Source organism: Thalassophryne amazonica, chromosome 10 (assembly GCF_902500255.1).
Source record: "Thalassophryne amazonica chromosome 10, fThaAma1.1, whole genome shotgun sequence".
NCBI classification, from domain to species: Eukaryota; Metazoa; Chordata; class Actinopteri; order Batrachoidiformes; family Batrachoididae; genus Thalassophryne; species Thalassophryne amazonica.
This window is the reverse complement of record NC_047112.1, coordinates 62,768,172-62,791,206: the sequence shown is the minus strand read 5'-3', so window position 1 is coordinate 62,791,206 and position 23,035 is coordinate 62,768,172. Positions and strand designations below refer to the sequence as shown.

Sequence of the window (23,035 nt, the reverse complement as noted above, 5' to 3'; positions counted from 1 at the left end):
ATGTCAGGTAAAGGCACTGGGGAGATGGCTGTCATTACATCATCAATAAATGCACAAGTTTATGTTGATATTTTGGACAATTGAAAGGATGTTTGGGGATGATGAAATCATTTTTCAAGATGATAATGCATCTTGCCATAGAGCAAAAACTGCAAAAACATTCCTTGCAAAAAGACACACAGGGTCAATGTCATGGCATAGGGTCAATGTCAATGAGCAGATCTGATTTGAAGGTGCAGGTGTTAATTTGGGGGATGAAAATTTACAGGGTGATTCCATACTTTTTTCCTCAGAATTGAGTGATTCCATATTTTTTTCCTCTGCTTGGTCTAAAAAAGTAACCGTTACTGACTGCCACAATCTTTTTTTCTTGATTTCTTATAGTGTTTCTTAAAGCCAGAAAGTTGCCATTTGAAATGACTTTAGTTTTGTGTCATGTCTGTGATCTGCGTTTTTTCTACAAAATTAAACAACTGAATGAACATCCTCTGAGGCCGGTGATTCCATAATTTTTGCCAGGGGTTGTAGGTGCAAAAGGTACAGTATGTGGTGAATAGGGTCTGTGAGAGTGTTTACACCAAGAAATCTCATCTCATCTCCATCCGCTTGTCTGAGATCGGGTCGCAAGGAAGAAATGTCATAAATTATGGAATTAAACATTTCCTTCATTATTGTGTAACGGGTTATATTCTAAAACTCTAACAGGGTCACAAATTCACACAATCCCGCAGAAGGGATTTTGTATGATTTCAACCTTGAAAGAAAAAAGTGAGGGAGATGTTCAAGGTCGGTGTGTGTGAGAGAGAGTGTGTTTGAGCTGAGCAATGTATTATATTGGAGAAGTAAGCTGTTATTTTTTTGGTTGTTTAAAGGCTGTTGCCTTCTAAAACTCAAATAACACCATCATACCAACAACCCTGTAGAAGGGATTTTGTGTGAATGTAACTGAAGAAAAGACAATTTCAGTCTATCTCTCTTAGCTTGTTTGATTTTCAAGTTTTAAGTAGCTTGAAATGAGGTTATTTTTTATTTGTTTGTTTCCATTTGCTTGTGCTGTATATCTATTAATGTGATTCAACGCTTGCAGATTTGGCCCATCTATCCTAAAAATATAGATCAGACACAGAGATACTGGCAGCTGTGATTAATTATGAGCAGTTAAGTCCTTCAATTTCAATAGATGTGCTGTGGGCAGGTGCAGCGCATCACCAGCAGGTGGATGAAATGCAGATATTCAAAAAAATAATCAGAGATTCCAGATATACGTGCTACGCCCAAATATGCCAGTCAGGAAAGACAGATGTAGATCATCAGTTCCTGAGTGGCTAAAATTGCCCATGCACATGGTCACAGTCCTGATTTGTTTCATATGAGTCTCTCCGCAGGTGGTGGGTGGGTGATGCTCCACATCTCCACCCGAGATCCCTCCTTCTCTTGCCGGCTAGGGCTGTAGGTGCCGTGGGTAGCGCGCCGGTTGAGGGTCATCATTACCAGGGCGACAGAGGTCAGAATCAGAACCAGAAGCAGGACAATGGACACCAGACTGATGGGCAGCAAGATGTCAGAGGTCAAACCGTCAGAGGTCAGCTGGAGGATTTTGGGGGGTGGGGGGGCAGAGGCAGAGAGGAGAACATGGTGAAGATAACCTCAGAGAGAACAGATCATTTTTATTTCCGTATTCCTCCTGCGCACGTTCTTTGTCACACACTTTGCTCTACACCAGGCGCTCCACGCGCGCTGCCAAAGTGCTGATGGAAGTGTTTCCCGGCTCAGCAGGTGGGCTGCAGCCGCCGGGAGACTCGAGCTGCCGCAGACTGAAACCTCCCTCCGTCTGCCGCCTCTCTCGCAGTTTGGCTACAGCCAGCGCCAGAGCCAGAGTCACCACTATCGCCAAGCCCACCAGACACGGTGCCAGCACGGCAGCCACCCGCGAGCCATGCGGAGCGCGCTCCTTCTGTGGAAGATCACACACACGAGATGCTGCCTGAGGAACGGCCTCCTCACCCTACACCATAAAAACACCAAAATGAGCCCCAACACAGGAAACACACACATTTCACCAGCAGCCTTATAATCCCAGCAGAAAAACACACAAACCAAACTCCAGAAACATGTTCTGACCAAGAGCGTGATTTTGACACAACAGCCTCACAAAAACAGCAAAATTAGAACGATTTTTCCACCAAAATATTGACAACCGAAGGGCTTGAGTGTGTCATGGCGAACTCATTGTGTAGCACCACTGATGCGAGGAAACAACGCCAACCGAAGCAGATGGTGAGATCCCCGAGCAGGTGATGGGATAAACGCTGTGCAGCGCGCGGCTCTCAGACCACCAGGAGTCTGTTGAGTTTCTGGCTGTGTGGCATCCATCAACTACTGGGTGTGAGAAAGGATATACTTATCTGTTCAGTGTGTGTGTGTGTGTGTGAAGTTTATGCATGACCAATACCTGGGTGTAACTATTATGTCATAAACAGCTTCCATTCTGTACTCCTCTACTATAATGTCATCAAAAGGTACATATTCAACTTTGATTTCTCTTCTTTTTGTTTTTTTGTTTATCTCCAGTGGAAACATTTTGCTGATTGGTCCATTATAAGTTGAGCTTTAATTTTCAGAAAGAAAAAAAAAAATAGTTCAGTTGACTCAAACTTGAGTTCTTTGATGAATTCAAGCCCAAAATCTGTTTTGTAGCCTGAGGGGTTAATAAGATACAGCCATGAGCCACTGCACAGGTCAAAGGTCAAAACGGGTGTTAATGAGCATTAAAAAGTTGAGAGCTGTGAAAGATCAGCTCTGTAACCTCAGTGGTTTGTGGAGTGTAGGTTTGATCACGATCAAAGGTCCAAATTTCCAGTTATTAGCAGGCTAAATTTTTAATTTCAGCCAAACTGACTTCTGTAATTCAAAAGCCCAAAATCTGCATTGTAACCTCAGTGGGTACTGAGATACAGCGATGAGCTCTGAGTTGTTGTTTGCTTAATTGTCTGAGAAGGTGTTTCATGGAGCCAATAAAGATTCATTATTTGCAAATAACATCAAACATCAAAATAGAATCATGTCTATAAGAAGCACGAATACAAAACATGATGCACGTCTGATGCCACTTTGCAGTGCTTGTGGCACCATCTTGTGGTACTTGGATGTAATTGCATCAGTTTCATAATTGAGGTTAGAGCCCTAAAGAATTTAAAGAATGGCCATTTATTTATTACTTTTACTCATAATGGTAAATTTTTATGAGCAGTTTTTCAGGACATGTCACACATGCACGTGGTGCCAAATAATTACATGATAATTTAAGCCTTTGGATGATGTACAATCAATATTTTTTTTAAATACCCACATTTTGGCACACCTCTTTATTCTATATGAAAGAATATGGCTGTACCACACAAATTTAAGATTGTACACTTTGCCGCAAGCTTGTTTCTGGGCACCTTTGTATCGTAATTCTGTTTTACTCACTGATCATAGGTGGCATAAGCAAATTTCGTGGGGTGGGGTGATTGAAGTGATCTGATTAATGGTATCATAAATTCATCAAAAAGGAGGGGATTTCCTCTGGATTTTTTTCTCTCGCTGTTAAGTGGTGCATTCTGAAGTGTTTTTAGTAATGTGTGTCATTTAATAATTTATTAACCCTCTGGAGTCGTTGACGGACCACCGCATAAAGTCACATGACCTAATTAAGCAGACATAGCACACAATCTGCTCCACTCTGAGTGTCTGTTTGAATGCATGTTGAACATGTGAAATTCAACCTCCACACTACTTTTTAAATTTTGTTAATAGGCCAAGTATAACTTGAATTATGATGAATAATTTACGCAATTTTGGGGGGGATAATAGTGTCATATTCGCTGCATGTTTTGCAGACACCCACAGCAAAAACAACTCATTTCCTTAAGCCCTGGTCCCACCAAATAATGAACAGTGAATAATGAGCCACATAGTATGTTTTTGTTTTTGGTACAAGAGGAGGTATTCAACAATCATGGGAGAATAGTGGCTAACAAGGCTCATCTCTGAGCGTGGCACTAATTTCAAGTTCAAAATTTAGCAACAACAGCGTGGGGCAGTTTGTATACGAGTTACTACGAGGACAAACAAGGATTTTAGGAGGCATGTTTGTGGTGAGGACGAAGCTGTTAAAAGCCCATTATCAGAGCACCTGACAGCTATGAGGACCAGACTGGCTATTTTGGCTCAGCCCTGTTGCGCACTACAATTCCACCTGCTTTGTGCTCCGGACGCTGTATATAAAATAATTATTTTGTAGCGGATTAATCATTTTCTGTCAGAGCTTGGATGTTGAAAACACCTCTAATCGCTTCTGGAATCACAGAGGACTGTTTCATCTGGATCCTTTTTTCCCCTCTCTCTTGTGCACTGAAGTGGAGAACGTATTTGGAACAGCTTAAAGGTAATTATTTGTGATGGTTTTATTGTAATAGCTTGGTAAAACAGTTGCATGTTCATTCTTTCTATATAATCAGCTGTAAAAGTATGTTTATGATCAATTTAACAGCTTGTTAATGGATCAGATGAGCTGCGCTGTGTGCACACTGACGCAATGACTCACGCTCAAGACGAGCATTTACGCAGAATGCCAGCTCACAAAAGAGTGATTTTGCAGGCAATTACGGATGAACACAAAGTTAAACATTGGATCACGGTGTCAAAATGACTGTATTTAAAGCCACGTAAGAAATAAAGCCAGCAAAGCCGCAAAAGAAATGAAGCCAGCGAGAAGGAGCGCAGAAGCGACTGTCGAGGAATACAGAATGCCAGCACACAAAGAGCAATTTTGCAGACATTAACGGAAGAACACAAAATTAAATGTTGGCTCACGGTGTCAAAATGACTGTAAACCATGGAAGAAATAAAGCCAGCGAGAAGAAGTGCAGAGGCGACTGTCCAGGAACCCGTGGTTTGGATCTAGCTGGTCTGGTGCATTTAATGACTCTAAAACACAGGTGAACAACAGCCTGGCGCACAGCGCACACTGGCCGGATTGTGAAGGAGCTTTTTTTTGTTTTTTTTTGTGGACTGCATTTAAAAAATGTGACATCATCTTGAATGGATGTTGTGAATTGAAAACGCACACTTTAAAGGGACCAAGTGTGGGAGGGCTGGAGGTTTGGACCAAATCCATGCCTAAACGTGCAACGATGTCGCATTACATGGCGCTACATGGATTATATGTGGCTTGACGTGGCTCATATGCGGTGACACGAGCCATTCGAGGATGGACGTGGCTGAAATGATGGGTCGGTCGTGGCTCACTAGAGGCTGATACCTGGCACATGTGAGGAACAGAGAGAGCGGATATGTAATAGCTTAAAACGTGGATCATTCTTTGAATAATTGCTGACACACCCACACGTAGCTCATTATTCATGGATTACTATTCGGTGGGACCGAGGCATTATTCAGCGGGAGGAGTGAAAGGGCTGGAATGAAATATGACTCCCTGAACTGCAGCAGGAGAGAGAGGTGTTTATCATTGGTGGAAAACTCAGAAGCTAACCAATCAAAATCACCAACTCCATGTGGGTTTGATAACAACCCACACACCCCACATGGGTGTGGGTGTGTGTGTGGGCATGTGTGTGCATTTTGCGAATGGGACTTTTCTTCCGTGTTTCTCTGTCTGGGACAGGAAACAAGTAAAAACAAATACACAATTTTTTCTTTATCACTCGTGTAAAATATATTACCAAATAAACAATGATCCCAATACATGTAATTTGGTTACTGAGAGAAGAAAAGTGTGGTTTCGTGTGGAGCGAAAAGCAGACAGCAATCAGTTTTGAAAGTTGTGTGATATTTGCCGTGCTTGGAGTGCGTTTTAGTGTGTGTGGTGGAGTGTTTTAGCGTGTGTAGTTAGCGTGTGTGTCAAAATAATCAGGCGTCTTGGAACAGTGCATCAGGTCTCTCTTTTTTTTAACTGCATGAAGATGATCTAAGTACGGAGTGCATCATCAGAGTCTGAACCAGAGTGTGATCAGTCTGATGATGAAGTGGATTTTATTGTAGAGAGCAGGTGGATTCACCGATTTGTGCTCACAGATGTGCACTGTGGATTGGGCTATGTGCTTCTCTTTCCATCTTCTCCAGGAATCGGCACTGCAGAACTCTGCTCCAGCACTGACTCCTGGAACACAGAGCAGGCTCCAGGGGCAGAGAACACACAAGTTCAGGTAGAGAGACCCCCCCCAACAAAAGTCCAAAACACATTTTCTATTGGTTGTTTGTTGTTGTTGTTGTTGTGTTTTTTTTGCCACTATCACAGTCAGGACAGTCTGTACCAACACCAGTAAAAATGCTACCAAAACAAGGATTTAGGGAAAATTACACATGGATATTGAGGTGGAATATCTACAAATTTCTGGGCCCTCTGATGTGCATTGGACAGAAATTGTTTTTCTGAGTGGCACAAATATAATTTGTGTGGCATCTTATAGCATGTAAATAGCCACAAAATACACCTGAAGCATTTCCTGCATTTTAATGGGAATTGTATATAACTTTGGTATGCTACATTTTTACATATATTTTTGAAATTTACAATTATATTTGCATTCTACGTTATAAAAATGGTTTGTTAAACATATTTCTGGTTTTCACAGTATTTTTTTTCTGATTCAAATTTTAGGTTTTATGGTGAATATTGGGTCACTGTTTTAATGGAATATGTCAGAATGAAAGAAAAACTGTAAAGTCACAGAGGTGAGGTTGTGCAGAAAAAAATGACACCAAACAAGGCCAGGTTACAGGCCAGTTTTTTAAGGTAAATTATGACAGTAAAACCAAAAGTAGTCAAAAACACCCCAAAATAGCCAAGACTCCAGAGGGTTAATAGGGGCATCCCCAGTCCTATTGGTGTGATCTGTACTGGGCCCTAGCAAGGTGATTTTTGAATAATTGAGATCAGATTTCACACTGATTAATCTGCGTTCTGTCTGTTACATGAGTGCTGCACTGACAGAAGAGAACAACAAAAAAACATTAATTAGCAGCTTAGATTGATGGTAGTTTTCTATGCATTCAATGTATTGACTTTAATGTTCTTGCGAGGGGGCGCTGTTGAGCGATGAGAAGATAAGACACGCTAGCTGTAGCTCCTACAGAATTTAACTAAGCTAAATTATTTATTTGGAGGTCTGTGGATTTGTGATACTCAAACCGACGAAAGGGCACCAGAAATGGGCAAACCGAAAGCGAACACCAGGACCGAACCGTCTGAGGGTGGAGGCCCAACCAAAGCACCGAGCCGGAGTGGGAAAGACAACCCCGAAACAAGCACTCAAAGCGCGGATCAGCAGGCAGTGCTAGCCGCTATAGCAGCTCTACAGGCGGACTTGTCACAAGCTAAATCAGACATTTGCACCAAGACTGATGAAAAGATTGCTGACGTGAGTACAGTTTTGAGAGGTGAAATTGCTGCGGTGAAGGCGGAAAGTGACAATGCATTTATTACTGCACATGCTCGCCTTGATGGCCAAAATGACACACTGAAAAGTTTAGTTGAGTCAGCTAATGCTAATTCCGATGCTGTTACGGATCTCGAAGCTAAAGTTAAGGCACTGCAAAGTCAAGTCGGCCAACTCAGAAAAGTGCCTGGACCTTGAGGGGCGGTCTAAACGGCAGAATTTGAGAATTGCAGGAGTTAAAGAGGGGCTGGAAAATGGACACAAAACTAGAGACTTCGTAGCTTAGCTGCTGACAAATGTCCTACAGCTGGATGAAAGACCAGTGATTGACCGAGCTCACAGGGCACTGCGAGTACGCCCGGATGATAACGAACCGCCTCGGCATCTGATCATCAGGGTGCACTACTGTCATGCCTTCGAGGAGATTCTGAAGAAAGTAATGCAGTCTAGAACCCTCACATATCAAGACGAGCGAATTCAAATTTTCAGAGACGTCCCCCCTGCTGTTGTCAAATGCCGTGCGGCTTTCACCCCCGCCAGAAACCTACTGCGGGATAAACCTGGAGTGAGATTCGGTCTTATATACCCAGCCAGCTAAGAGTTATGCACAACGGGAAGGAGACTACATTCACAGACGCAGAGAAGGCGCGTTTGTTTGCTGAACGCCTATTTGGCCACGATCACGAAACACCTGAAGGAGAAAGGTGACGGTGGAGAAGACGCATGAGACCACTTGCACTGCTGTGAGCCAAAATTATATAAACATTCCCTTTTGGACATATAGGGGTGGGTCACCTAACCTACTTCAATGCTGACGTTACAGGGTAACGTAACATTACTACTACTCTCTTTCCTTAATTGGCGTTTTGGGTTTGTTTTGTCTGTTTACAAAAAAAAGGAAGAAAGAAAGCAAGCTTAAGTTTCAGAAGGTCATTTCTATGGCTATTTATTTTTGCCTTTTCCAATCAATAGGCCAACAACAATTTTGAAGATCACATATTGTTCATTGTATCCCTGGGAGGGTGTTTAACACTTAAATTGAATTCAAATAGGTTTGGTTAGGAATTCTATAACTGCAGAGCTACTAGAATGAAGAGTTATTCACTGTTAGTTGTTAAAATTAAGAGTATATTCTCTTTTTGGAAGGTTCCTATTTTGCACTAACTGTCAGGCTGACAATATATATTTTATTTTATTTTATTATTATTATTGTTATTATTTTTTCTACATCTGTATGTTTCTAGGGTGGGAGGGTGGGAAGGAGTGCTATTTAGTTTGTGGTCGTATGTACCAAGCAAGAAAGAGGAAGAGACTAAGGTATGCCTTTATTCTGTCCATATAATGCATGCTGGGAAACAATTTGGGAAGAGTGGTGGCAATTTAAACTTCTGCTCATGGAACGTGAATGGTATTAATGAACCAGTTAAGAGAGGTAAAGTGCTTGCTCATCTTAAATCATTACAAGTGGATATTATCTTTCTACAAGAAACACACCTAAAGAATGACTCACACGGAAGACTTAGATGTAGGTGGATACAGCAAATTTACCACTCTAATTTTTCCATAAAGGCTAGAGGTGCAGCTATTCTAATCCGCAGGGGGGTTCCTTTTAAACAAATGTCCACAATTGCTGACAAGGACGGGAGGTATGTAATTGTTGTGGGGGAAATTCATTCCACTCCAATGACCTTACTGAATATATACGGACCAAACCATGACGACCCGGAATTTTTCAGAAAAGTCATAAATTTGATACCAGACATTTCCAACACTAAGCTGGTGGTGACTTTAATTTTGTTTTGGATACATACCTGGATAGATCTTCTACCATTAGAATAGAACCCTCAAAGGCATGCAATCTCCTTAGGTCATATACAGAGAATATGAATCTTTCTGATGTTTGGCGGATCTCTAATTCTTAAGGCAGAGAGTATTCCTTTCATTCCAAAGTACACAATGTTTACACAAGGATAGACTTTTTCCTAGTTGATGGCAAATTATTGCCTTACTGTTACAATGCTAAATACCACAACATTATTATTTCTGACCATAGCCCAGTGTCATTTGCACTTAAGCTCCCTGGGCATGTATCCAACCAGAAAAACTGGAGATTCAATCCAGAACTCCTTACAAACATCAAGTTTTGTGAATACCTAGAAACGTACATAAAACTCTTCTTTGAAACTAATGATAAAGATGACATTTCACCCACACTATTGTGGGAAACCTTTAAGGTGTATTTCAGAGGCTGTGTTATCTCTTTTCAATCATCCCTTAAAAAGAGTAATAAGGAACGACAAATGGAATTAGAAAAACAAATTAGTCAGCTAGACAGAGATAATGCTCAATAACCCTCTTTGGGAAAACACACAAAGATCGCTGCACTCAAATACGAGCTGAATAAAATACTGTCTGATAAGATTAGCAGAGCCTTTGTTTTTGTAAAACAAAAGCACTTTGAGTTTGGTGATAAACCGCATAAATTACTAGCAAGACAATTACGTAAAATTGAAAATGACAGAGCAATTCAGAAAATCAATTCAGGAGTGGGACTTGCCCTCACTTCACATGAAGACATTAATGACTGATTCATGCAATTCTACAAAGATTTATACACATCCGAACATAATACATCACCAGATGCAGCACAGTCATTTCTGGATAAATGCAACCTCCCATCTTTAAGTGAAGCAGAGCGTAAGATCTTAAATGCAGACATTAGCTGTGAGGAGCTACTAGCAACTATTAGATCGCGGAACAATGGCAAAAGCCCAGGCCCCGATGGGCTCAGTAATGAGATATACAAAAAATTTGGCGTATTGTTGGTTCCGTATTTGCGTGCACTATATACCTGTCACATGAGGCGGTGTGTTACCGCAAACTCTAACTGAAGCACCATCACCCTATTATTAAAAAAAAGGAAAGGACCCCAGAAGAAGTGGGCTCATATAGGCCAATTTCCTTATTAAACACTGACCAAAAATTCTTGCTAGACACTAGCCAAGAGGCTATATGCCTTCATGGGCAAATTAGTGCATCCAGACCAACGGGGTTTGGTTTATCCAATAGAAAACTCTTTCACAACCTCAGACGTGTTCTTAATATTATGTACTGTAATAGGCCACCCACACAAGACCTGTCATCCTTAGCCTAGATGCGTAAAAGGCATTCAACAGGTGGATGGCCCTACCTCTTTGCGGTCCTGGAAAAGTTTGGGTGTGGCCATACATTTCTGTCCTGGATCAAGCTACTGTACAATAACCCCTGTGCTAAGATACTTACAAATCAGACTGTCTGCTCCATTTCAGCAGGGTAGAGGTACTAGACAGGGTTGTCCACTTAGTCCGTTGCTCTTTGCCCTAACCAAAGAACCACTTGCGGAAACTATCCGTGCACATTCCAGGATACATGGCTATGAAACAGAATGCACCAAGAACAAGATTTCTTTGTATGCAGATGACATCTTGTTATATATTACAGAACCACCAATAACTATTCCTTCAATATTGGAGGTGTTTAGCTCGTTTGGTGTTTTCTGGGTATAGGATTAATTGGGGTAAAAGTGAGTTGTTACCAATACGATTGGGAGATCAGGAGTGGCTCAAACAGCTTCCTTTGCGTGTAGTCCAGGACAATTTAACTTACTTAGGAGTGACAATCACCAAGAACTATAGCGCCCTTTATAAGGCCAACTTCCCAGCCTTGCTAAGAAAACTGGAGCACAACATTCAGTTTTGGAGAACACTACCAATTTCCCTTCTGGGAAGAGTCAATGCCATTAAAATTATTTTTCTCCCTCAGATACTTTACCTTTTTCAAAACCTACTCATATTTCTCACTAAATCTTTCTTTAAGAAACTAGACTCCATTATTCTTCCTTTTATATGGAACTATAAAGCACATAGAATTAAAAAAGAACACCTCTGTAAACATAAATTTGTTGGAGGGTTAGTACTACCCGACTTCAAGCAATACTATTGGGCTGCTGGGTTGCGCTCTATTTGCACACTGGTTAGAGGATGCCCCTTCACCTTTCAATGGGTTGGAGATGGAGCGTGAAGACTGTTTACCATATTAGAGCAGTTATATTAGCACCTGTGAAGATCAACAGAGCATGTTACAAGAATAATCTTATCATTCATGACACTATTAGGACATGGAACAACTGAAAAAGCATTTCAACCTTAGTGCGCTGTCCTCTCTGTTGCCAATAGCGGCCAACCCTACCTTCATCCCCTCCACTTTGGATGGAGCATTCAATGTGTGGAAGGAGTTGGGAATAGGAAGCATTGGGGACCTGTACATTAGGGGCACCTTTGCCTCTTTTCAACAACTCCAGGAGAAATTTAAATTACCGAAGAATCATTTTTTCAGATATCTCCAGATTAGGAGGGGGGGCTTGTCCTGTATGTCTTGTAGGTCTTGTATTTAATACTTAATTTCTTTACAGCGGGCTATTGCTGTTTATTGTTTTTTTATTTTAAGTATTATTATTGTGTTACTGTTATTGTTTCTTATGTTTTGAATATTTTTATTTCTATTATAGATATTGTCACTATGCCTTTTTGTTGTTTATGTATGTGTCAGATTTTTTCTTTCTAATAAGAAACATGTAAATGTCAGACCAAGTGCCTTGTTGAAAGAAATGTTTCACAATAAATATATTTGAAAACGACTTTAATGTTCTTGCAGTGTAATAGCTAAGAAAAATAGAGGGTCGGGACTTAGCAGATTCTCATTGAATTGGATCGGAGCAAAAAAACGTTTGATCAACTGATGTCATGTAAATTAAAAGTGCCCCCCCAGTCAACCCTGGGGGGAGTTGGTGCCCCTCCTTCCCCTGCCGATGTAGACCTCTGATGTCAACAGACAAACCCATTAAATCAAAGTTCCCCATGCAGATCAGGATTTGTTAGTGATGTGCAGCCACGAGCAGGAGGAGCAGGTGCACTTACATCAGCGGCGGTGGTCGGCGTGATAGTCGTGACATTCAGCAAAGCTGCTACAAAGTTAAGCAACACCACAACAGCTGTAAGTATCACTACAGAACACACACACACACACACACAAAGTCCTGGCTGACACTTCTTACTGAACTTGTCAGCTTACACGAAAAATAAACCATAAGTCAGCAAAGTTTACATGCAGCAATCAACATGGAAATCCTAACATCATTCTAATAAAAATATCTGTATCCTCGGCACAAAAAAATACCTGCAGCTCTGAAGCTGAAGAGTTTCTTTCCTCTCACATACAGGTCTTTGTTGACTCCTGGAAAGTGCTTACCTGTCAGTGTGGCATATTCGGCTGTCACAGCGAGTGTAACACAAGCGAGCCGGAGCAGCCTGCAGCCAGGACCTGCCATCAGTCACCGAGTGCCACACAGACACCGAGATGTCTAACTAACCAGTCTCTAAGGTGCAGGGGGAGGCCACCTCTGCAGAGCGTCTTGCACACTGTCAGCACTATCAGCCCGCTCTGTGTGCGCGCCTGCCAGATAAGCTGCCCTCATATGTTTCAGTGAATGCCACCAGCTCTCTGCTGAAGCTGCACTTCAGCGCCAGATGCTGCTTTTTTTCCCTTTTTTTTTTTCTTTTTTTTTTGCTGCCGAGGCGCAGTTCTGCTTTTCTCTCTCAAAGGATGGCCACATCAGTGAAGAAGTGCCTCGTTCTTCATGCCTACGCACGTGTGTCACAGGTGCATGAAAAGTACAAACTGCATCAAAGTGCACGCATGTGTATACTCACGCTGCAGCCCTGCGTGTGAACTCTGGGGTTATTTTGGGATACACACATCTTATTAAGAGATATTAATCAACCGCTTTTAGGGGTCACGCCAGGCAGCAGATTGAGTACTCGGCCTTCGTGTGTGTGTATATATATATATATATATATATATATATATATATATGCACACACACACAGCTACAAGAGTCATCAGGAGATGATATAACCCTCCCAGTCCCCACAAATGAGTAATACAAAGTGTCAGGGATCACTCAAGTACACTCTTTACTACATATGAATGAAATTGGTCAACTGGTTCTTCTGATATTGCGCCAACAAGGGTGGCAATGACAAAATCTTAAATAACTTTCTGTGACTTTGAAATTGACTCAAAGGTCCCCACAATGGACGGGTGTCAGAGCAACACCCAAGTACACCATTATGCTAAATATGAATAAAACTGGTCAACTGGTACTTGAGATATTACACTAACGAAAACGGACATGCTGATCTCTGTGTCCCCTCATAAGACTGAACATAAACATCCTTTAACCTTTGCTAAAGCAAACTGTAAAATGCACTGAGTTGAATGAACAGATAACTAAATTCTCAAAAACAGAAAATTAAGACATTAACAAATGCAGAAAACACTTGTGCCCCCTCCCCCCCCAAAAATACCTGCATCTATTAATTAACAGGTATTTGTATCAAAGAGCATCTTGCACATTGAGAAAATGTGTGAAAACACAGAAGACTAACAAATACAACAAAGTACATGTAACACTTTCGCTTGCGAACGTGTCGGCTGCAAATTCACACAAAAAGACAACACAACGGAAGTATTAACAACACAAAAAGAGGTTTCTTTTTTTAACACCATCCAGCCTCTCTTACTGAGAGAGAAGCTCAGAAAGATGGGGGTGGCTCCCTCCGTCCCTGCCTGGATTACGGACGACCGTTCCTCAGGCTCTTCTGCAAAGGGGACAGGACGACTGCACCGTATTGAAGGGCGGATGGATGGGGTCATGTATTGCAAGATTTTGGCAAACAACCTCCTTCCCTCAGTAAGAGCATTGAAAATGGGTCATGGCTGGGTCTTCCAGCATGACAATGACCCCAAACACACAGCCTGGGCAACTAAGGAGGGGCTCCGTAAGAAGCATGTCAAGGTCCTGGAGTGGCCTGGCCAGTCTCCAGACCTGAACTCTATATAAAATCTTTGGAGGGAGCTGAAACTCCAAACCTGCAAGATCTGGAAAAGATCTGTATGGAGGAGTGGACCAAAATCCCTGTTGCAGTGTGCAAACTTGGTCACGAACTACAGGAAACGTCTGACCTCTATAATGGCAGACAAATGTTTCTGTAATAATTGTTAAGCTCTGTTTTTCTAGTGGATCAAATAGTTATTTCATGCAATAAAATGCAAATTAAGTATTTAAAAATCATTCAATGTGATGTTCTGGATATTTTTTTTTTAGATTCTGTCTCTCGCAGTTGAAGTGTACCTACAATAAAGAATACAGACCTCTCCATTCTTTGTAGGTGGGAAAACTTGCAAAATCGACAGTGGGTCAAATACTTATTTCCCCCACTGTATTTATTGATTTATTTGTCTGTCTGTTAGCAGGATTACGTCTAAACTACTGCATGGATTTTGATGATATTTTCACTACAGATAGATATTAGACCATGGAGACTCCACTGAATTCGGGAGGTGATCCGGATCCTGATTCTGGATCAAGATTTCACTTTATATAGGCTTATGAGGATTATATCAAAACTACATCACAGATTTTCACCAAATTTCTCATATGATATTGGACGGATGTAGCGTTTGGTGCTGTGTTAAAAATTTACACACAGTACAGTGTCTTTAATCTGAGCCTCAGAGAGCTGATCAGACAATTTTCACAGTTTTTTACCAAAATTGGAGCAACTTTAACTTTTGACCCCTGTACAAACTGAGATTGACCTTTGTCAATCCCCCCCCCCCCCCCCCGCCACCCCGCTGCAGATGGAAAGAACAACAAAACAGAGACAGCATTATTTTAAAAGTAGATTTTTGAACGTCCCGCACATTCAAAACACAAAAATGGAGAGGGATTTTATTTTAGTTTTTATTTTATGCAAAACATTTTAGTCTTGTCTTTTTTCATCAACAATAATGCATGTTAATTTCGGCTTAGCAGCATTTTGGAACACTGATGTAGTGTCGTCATACACAAAATGTGTGAAATACCAAGTGTTCCAATACTTTTGGAAGGCACTGTATCCAAACCTGGCTAGCACGGTGGCTTTGTGGTTGGCACTGTTGCCTCACAGCGAGAAGGTCATGGGTTCAGTTCCTGCCTGTGGCCTTTCTGTGTGGAGTTTGCATGTTCTCCCTGTGTATGTGTGGGTTTTCTCTGGGTGCTCCGGTTTCCTCCCGCATCCAAAGACATAGGTGTGCGTGTGGGTGTGACTGTTTGTTTATCTGTTTGTGGCCTTGCGACAGATTGGTGTCCTGTCCTGGGTGTACCCCGCCTCATGTTCTATGACTGCTGGGATAGGCTCCAGCCCCCCGCGACCCTTAGTTGGACTAAGCAGTTGAAGATGAGTGTGTGTGTGTGTATATCCAAACCTTATGATGAGTGCAAAATGAGTGTGGTATTATTACTGTTTTGTTTAAGAATGTTTTATTTTTCCCTGTTGTTGCACTTTGTATGAAATCATAGTCATATCGTATATCATATTGATATGACAATATTGAGATATGATAATTTGGCCATATTGTACAGCCCTATTGTCAACTAGCTGAAAAGTTTGAATATTAATTTACATCTACATTAAAAAATTCTTAAAGTGGCAGGGGGTTATAAGAGGTCTGTAATTGGGGGGTCTGGAGGTGGAGGCCCCCCCATAAGCTGAAATGTTTTAGCCATGCTAATGCTCCCCTGAAGCATTTACTCAAAAAACAGTCTGAAGGACCTCATTGACATGGTGAGATGCTGAAGAACTTTGCTCGTTCATGTCTGCGACATATACATATTATGTCTGATATTAAACCTGAGTGAAAATATTTTGAATGCTTCCAAACCACGTTACAGTAACTTACTCACAACCACAATGATGACAGTGCACTTTTTTCCTTTTAGCAATTGTCAAGCTAAGTGATACTAAACAAGTCAACCCTGCCTAATTTTGTTTAAAGAATTATTGCATACTTTCTGTAAATACTAGACACTTCATTTCACTTCTGAAATATCACTGTGTTCATCTGCTATATGATATATTTAACTGAAATTGCTGATCCAAATAACCAATGACCTATAAAGGAAAATCATGGAAATCATCAGGGTGCCCAAACATACCACTGTATCTGTGGTGCAAATTTGGTGAGAATCCGTGAAGTAATTTTGACGTAATCCTTAAAAGCCTATATAAAGTGAAACTTGATCCAGAATCCAGATCCGGATCTGTATCACCTCCAAAATTTTATGGAATCTTCCATGGCCTAATATCTACAGTATTTGTACTGAAAATATCATCAAAATCCCTGCAGTAATCTTGATAACAGACAGACAGACAGATAAATACTCGTAAATAAAGAAACGCCAATACGCCTTGGCAGATGTAATTACTATTATTACGAGAACTGGGGAACTGATCAGTCTAAGGATTTTAAATTGATCTGACAATGGAAGGTTAATTTGCCTTTACATTCTTTATACTGTTTGTAATTTTTATATTTATACTTTTGGTGTTTTTTCCATGTACACATCTGAAATAAACAAATATAATATAATTTACAGTCTTACATTCTGGGAACAGGTAAATCAAAATGTGTTCTCCAGATTTAAACTGGCATGTCTATTTTTGATAACCTTCAAATGAACATCCATCTTACATTTGAAATCATACAATGAACAGTGTAAAACAGACGTTTTGATTGGCCCCCATGACTTTGGTCAGAGTTTAGATGCACAAATGACAACATGACCAACAAAAATATTTTTCATGTCGAAACATTTTTATTTTGAACTCACTGTATAAAACAAATAGATTGGTTTGGGCAGTGTGTGTATACATACAGTAGTGTTCAGAATAATAGTAGTGCTATGTAACTAAAAAGATTAATCCAGGTGTTGAGTATATTTCTTATTGTTACATGGGAAACAAGGTACCAGTAGATTCAGTAGATTCTCACAAATTCAACAAGACCAAGCATTCATGATGTGCACACTCTTAAGGCTATGAAATTGGGCTATTAGTAAAAAAAAAGTAGAAAAGGAGGTGTTCATAGTAGTGTGGCATTTGGTCAGTGAGTTCGTCAATTTTGTGGAACATACAACTGTGAATCAGGTCCCCTATTTAAGGAAGAAGCCAGCACCTGTTGAACATGCTTTTCTCTTTGAAAGCCTGAGGAAAATGGGACGTTCAAGACATTGTTCAGAAGAACAGCGTAGTTTGATTAAAAAGTTGATTGGAGAGGGGAAAACGTATACGCAGGTGCAAAAAATTATAGGCTGTTCATCTACAATGATTTCCAATGCTTTATAATGGAGAAAAAAATCAAAGACGCGTGGAAGAAAACAGAAAACAACCATCAAAATGAATTGAAGAATAACCAGAATGGCAAAGGCTCACCCATTGATCAGCTCCAGGATGATCAAAGACAGTCTGGAGTTACCTGTAAGTGCTGTGACAGTTAGAAGACGCCTGTGTGAAGCTAATTTATTTGCAAGAATCCCCCACAAAGTCCCTCTGTTAAATAAAAGACATGTGCAGAAGAGGTTACAATTTGCCAAAGAACACATCAACTGGGCTAAAGAGAAATGAAGGGATATTTTGTGGACTGATGAGAGTAAAATTGTTCTTTTTGGGTCCAAGGGCCGCAGACAGTTTGTGAGACGACCCCCAAACTCTGAATTCAAGCCACAGTTCACAGTGAAGACAGTGAAGCATGGTGGTGCAAGCATCATGATATGGGCATGTTACTCCTACTATGGTGTTGGGCCTATATATCGCATACCAGGTATCATGGATCAGTTTGGATATGTCAAAATACTTGAAGAGGTCATGTTGCCTTATGCTGAAGAGGACATGCCCTTGAAATGGGTGTTTCAACAAGACAATGACCCCAAGCACACTAGTAAACCAACAAAATCTTGGTTCCAAACCAACAAAATTAATGCCTCGCAGATGTGAGGAAATCATGAAAAACTGTGGTTATACAACTAAATACTAGTTTAGTGATTCACAGGATTGCTGAAAAAGCAGTTTGAACATAATAGTTTTGAGTTTGTAGCGTCAACAGCAGATGCTACTATTATTATGAACACCCCCTTTTCTACTTTTTTTTTTTTTACTAATAGCCCAATTTCATAGCCTAAAGAGTGTGCATATCATGAATGCTTGGTCTTGTTGGATTTGTGAGAATCTACTGAATCTACTGGTACCTTGTTTCCCATGTAACAATAAGAAATATACTCAAAACCTGGATTAATCTTTTTAGTCACATAGCACTACTATTATTCTGAACACTACTGTATGTGTACTTTTGCAATGCAAATGACATCAACACATGATAAATCATAAGAACATCATTCACTATTGTGAATACCATAAAAACTATATCTGGTGTATTAATCGCAATGATTCTTATCAGATGATTTTTTTTTTATGGAAAGGTGTTTTCATCTGTATATGTAATAATGATCTCAGAATACACTTCTTTTTGCTCTGTAGGTCAATCTGAGGTCAGACAGGAGGTGGAACAGCTGGTCCTTTGGTGTAGTCAGAACAAACTGGAGCTGAAACTCCTCAAGACTGTGGAGATGATAGTGGACTTCAGGAGAAACTCCCCCCCTCCACAACAACACTGTATCTACTGTGGACATTTCCAGCTCCTGGGATCCACCGTCTCCCAGGATCTGAAGTGGACCTTCCACATAGATGCCATCATCAATTTTATTCACTTTATATATGCTTCCCTTAGGCAGTATTATTAGACGGTATTGCTTAAATTTTCATTGTTACGCAGATGATACCCAGCTTTATCTATCCATGAAGCCAGAGGACACACACCAATTAGCTAAACTGCAGGATTGTCTTACAGACAAAGACATGGATGACCTCTAATTTCCTGCTTTTAAACTCAGATAAAACTGAAGTTATTGTTCTTGGCCCCACAAATCTTAGAAACATGGTGTCTAACCAGATCCTTACTCTGGATGGCATTACCCTGACCTCTAGTAATACTGTGAGAAATCTTGGAGTCATTTTTGATCAGGATATGTCATTCAAAGCGCATATTAAACAAATATGTAGGACTGCTTTTTTGCATTTACGCAATATCTCTAAAATCAGAAAGGTCTTGTCTCAGAGTGATGCTGAAAAACTAATTCATGCATTTATTTCCTCTAGGCTGGACTATTGTAATTCATTATTATCAGGTTGTCCTAAAAGTTCCCTAAAAAGCCTTCAGTTAATTCAAAATGCTGCAGCTAGAGTGCTGACGGGGACTAGAAGGAGAGAGCATATCTCACCCATATTGGCCTCTCTTCATTGGCTTCCTGTTAATTCTAGAATAGAATTTAAAATTCTTCTTCTTACTTATAAGGTTTTGAATAATCAGGTCCCATCTTATCTTAGGGACCTCGTAGTACCATATCACCCCAATAGAGCGCTTCGCTCTCAGACTGCAGGCTTACTTGTAGTTCCTAGGGTTTGTAAGAGTAGAATGGGAGGCAGAGCCTTCAGCTTTCAGGCTCCTCTCCTGTGGAACCAGCTCCCAATTCAGATCAGGGAGACAGACACCCTCTCTACTTTTAAGATTAGGCTTAAAACTTTCCTTTTTGCTAAAGCTTATAGTTAGGGCTGGATCAGGTGACCCTGAACCATCCCTTAGTTATGCTGCTATAGACGTAGACTGCTGGGGGGTTCCCATGATGCACTGTTTCTTTCTCTTTTTGCTCTGTATGCACCACTCTGCATTTAATCATTAGTGATCGATCTCTGCTCCCCTCCACAGCATGTCTTTTTCCTGGTTCTCTCCCTCAGCCCCAACCAGTCCCAGCAGAAGACTGCCCCTCCCTGAGCCTGGTTCTGCTGGAGGTTTCTTCCTGTTAAAAGGGAGTTTTTCCTTCCCACTGTAGCCAAGTGCTTGCTCACAGGGGGTCGTTTTGACCGTTGGGGTTTTACATAATTATTGTATGGCCTTGCCTTACAATATAAAGCGCCTTGGGGCAACTGTTTGTTGTGATTTGGCGCTATATAAAAAAAAAAATTGATTGATTGATTGATTGATCAGGAAAAAGGCTCAGCAGAGGATATATTTCCTCAGACAGCTCAGGAAGTTCAACCTGCCCCAGGAACTGCTCATCATCTTCTACACATCCATCATCCAGTCTGTCCTGTGCATCTCCATCTATGTGAATTTTTCAGTGTTTAGTGTATATATTCTACATGCTCGTACAGAGAGAGTACAGCTTAAACCGGAGTCAAATTCCTTGTTTTCTTGTAGATACTTGGCGAATAAAAGCTATTCTGATTCTGATTCTGGTATCTGAATTCAAACACTTCTTGAAAAGAAACAAGCAAAGTGAAGTGGGTTAAGTATACACCATCACCTGAACTACCTGACAGTGCAGTACTTCAAAAACTTAAAGACATTTGTCAAAGTGCTGCATTCTTTTCACCCGGACTCACAGGGGACAGACAGACAGACAGACAGCCTCCAAGAGTGAGGACGAGACAAATCTGACAGAGCCAATAACTGTATTGTGCTTCTGACTTTTCCCCGTACGCTTCTTGTTTTCTTCTTCAGTGAACTTCCCAGTGTCTGTTCCTCATCGTAGCTCATCCTCAGGTGAGGGACACAGTTTGAGTCAGGTGGATCATCGCTTGATACCCCTACATGGATGAAAACAGTGTGGATTTGTTTACTCAGTTGATCTGCGATAAATCCAAAATACCCTTATCATAACATGAACAAATAATAATATTACATACAGATTTTTAACTTCACCTTCACATATTTTATTCTTTTTCACTTTTAAATTGGTTCTTAAAAAAATACATTGTGGCATCATTTCGCATTTATTTACAGATGAATATTTCTGCATGGATCAGGTTGTTTGATGTTTAAATACCCTTTTCACACTGTTCAGTTCCATGTACTTCAATAAATGTGAGCTGTACTCAAATGCTGGTGTAAAACTGGGATATTTGGGCTTTTGATGGATTCGAGTGTAATTTTGAAGTTGGACATAAATTAAATAAATAAATTAAATTAATTAATGTCTAAACAGACAGACGAGCTCATCGTCCCCTTGAACAGACCACAGACATTTGACAACAATGGCTGTAAATATATGGTGCAAATAAATGACTACTCAGTGAAAAATGAGGAACTTTATTCAATTGGCATGTCTAAACTAAAATCTATAAAATTATTCCTTTGACATTTGTGATGATTTAAACCCTTTCTCAGAATCAGAATCACCTTTATTGTCATTTCACAGAAATCAGCACAATGAAATTTGCTTGTGCATCCTCAAAAGCAATGGCCACCCTCACACATACTTCAATAAATGTTAAGAACATCAGGAGATTTTTTGGGGGGGGCGAGCTCAGAGACCTCTAAATTACACCATTCCAGTTAGACATTTGTCTCATATTGCACTATCCCCAACAAACATAACTCATATTGCACTAATTCCACATTGTCATTGTCTCATATTGCACATATATCCCATACTGCACGTCCCATATTGCACATATCCCTCTATAACATCAATTAACATTTAAAATACCCAACTTTAATAAAAACCCTTAAATAGCAAAAAAAATAAAAAAAAATCCAACATTAATAAATATATATAAAAGTTAAAATAGTTAAAAACATATTTGTATAATATAATTTCGAAGCTTGTATGTCCCATCGATGGGAAATTTCACTTTTTATTTGTGAGATACTAACAAGCCAAAATCAGGCGGGTGGTAGGGTGTTACATGTACTCTCGACTCACCTGACAGGAAGTGGATCCACACAGGAGTGGGCAACAGCACCCAGTTCTTGCATCAAATTGCAGTAATGCACGCAGATCTTTTTGGTTCCCAATCAGGAATCTTCAGGAAATGTATCCCTGAACCCTTCAGGAAACGATTGGTGCAGTTTTATAACGTAGCAACTGACTGGAGTTATGATGCAAAACTGCGACGCCTGTAAAAACCTATTGTGTGCTACGGCCTTCTGCCAACCGTGGAAGTCAAAAAACCCACATGACCAGATTTATGACATCACAAGAAGCATCTCGTGACTAAATTAAAACTAATGCAGGAGTGCAGAGTGTGCAGGGTTCAGATCAGCCCTCTGATGCCATTCATTTATTTACTTTATTAATGATTTTACTCTTCTTCAAGCTATGGTCTCACTTAGATTTTATATGATGCATTGAACAGTCTTCTGGAAAACTGAGTGGGGGGGGGGGGGGGGGGGGGGGGCTGTGTTAGACTGGCGGCCTGTCCAGGGTGTACACCACAGTGACCGCTAGGATAGGCTCCAGCTCCCCTCGACACTTAATTAAAATAAGCAGGTATAGAAAATGAATGAATGAACAGTCCTCCAGGTAAAAAGCTTTTATTATGTTGTTAGTACTTGAGTTGTGTTGACTTAAAAAGCATCTGTGTTTTCATGTGTGCGTTATGTGAATTTGCAATAGACACATTATCAAATTAAATTGTTGCACATGCTACAGGTTGTATTTGTGTTCTTTCTTTTTTCTTCAGTTTGCAAGATGCTGTTTGATATCAACTACCTGTTGTAGAATTGATGCAGGTGTTTCCTGCATTTGCTTGTATTGTTTTAATTTAAAAGTATTGTGG

General features: G+C 40.5%; 1 protein-coding gene across 1 annotated transcript in view; it reads right to left on the bottom strand.

Moving 5' to 3' along the window:
* Positions 1-412: 412 nt before the first annotated feature.
* The window catches only part of crb1 (crumbs cell polarity complex component 1), a 114,036-nt gene continuing 91,413 nt past the window's right edge, over positions 413-23,035 (bottom strand). Inside the window, 1 exon segment of the mRNA XM_034180113.1 lies at positions 413-1,587. Coding sequence (XP_034036004.1) covers positions 1,366-1,587 — 222 coding nt within the window. The 3' untranslated portion in view covers positions 413-1,365.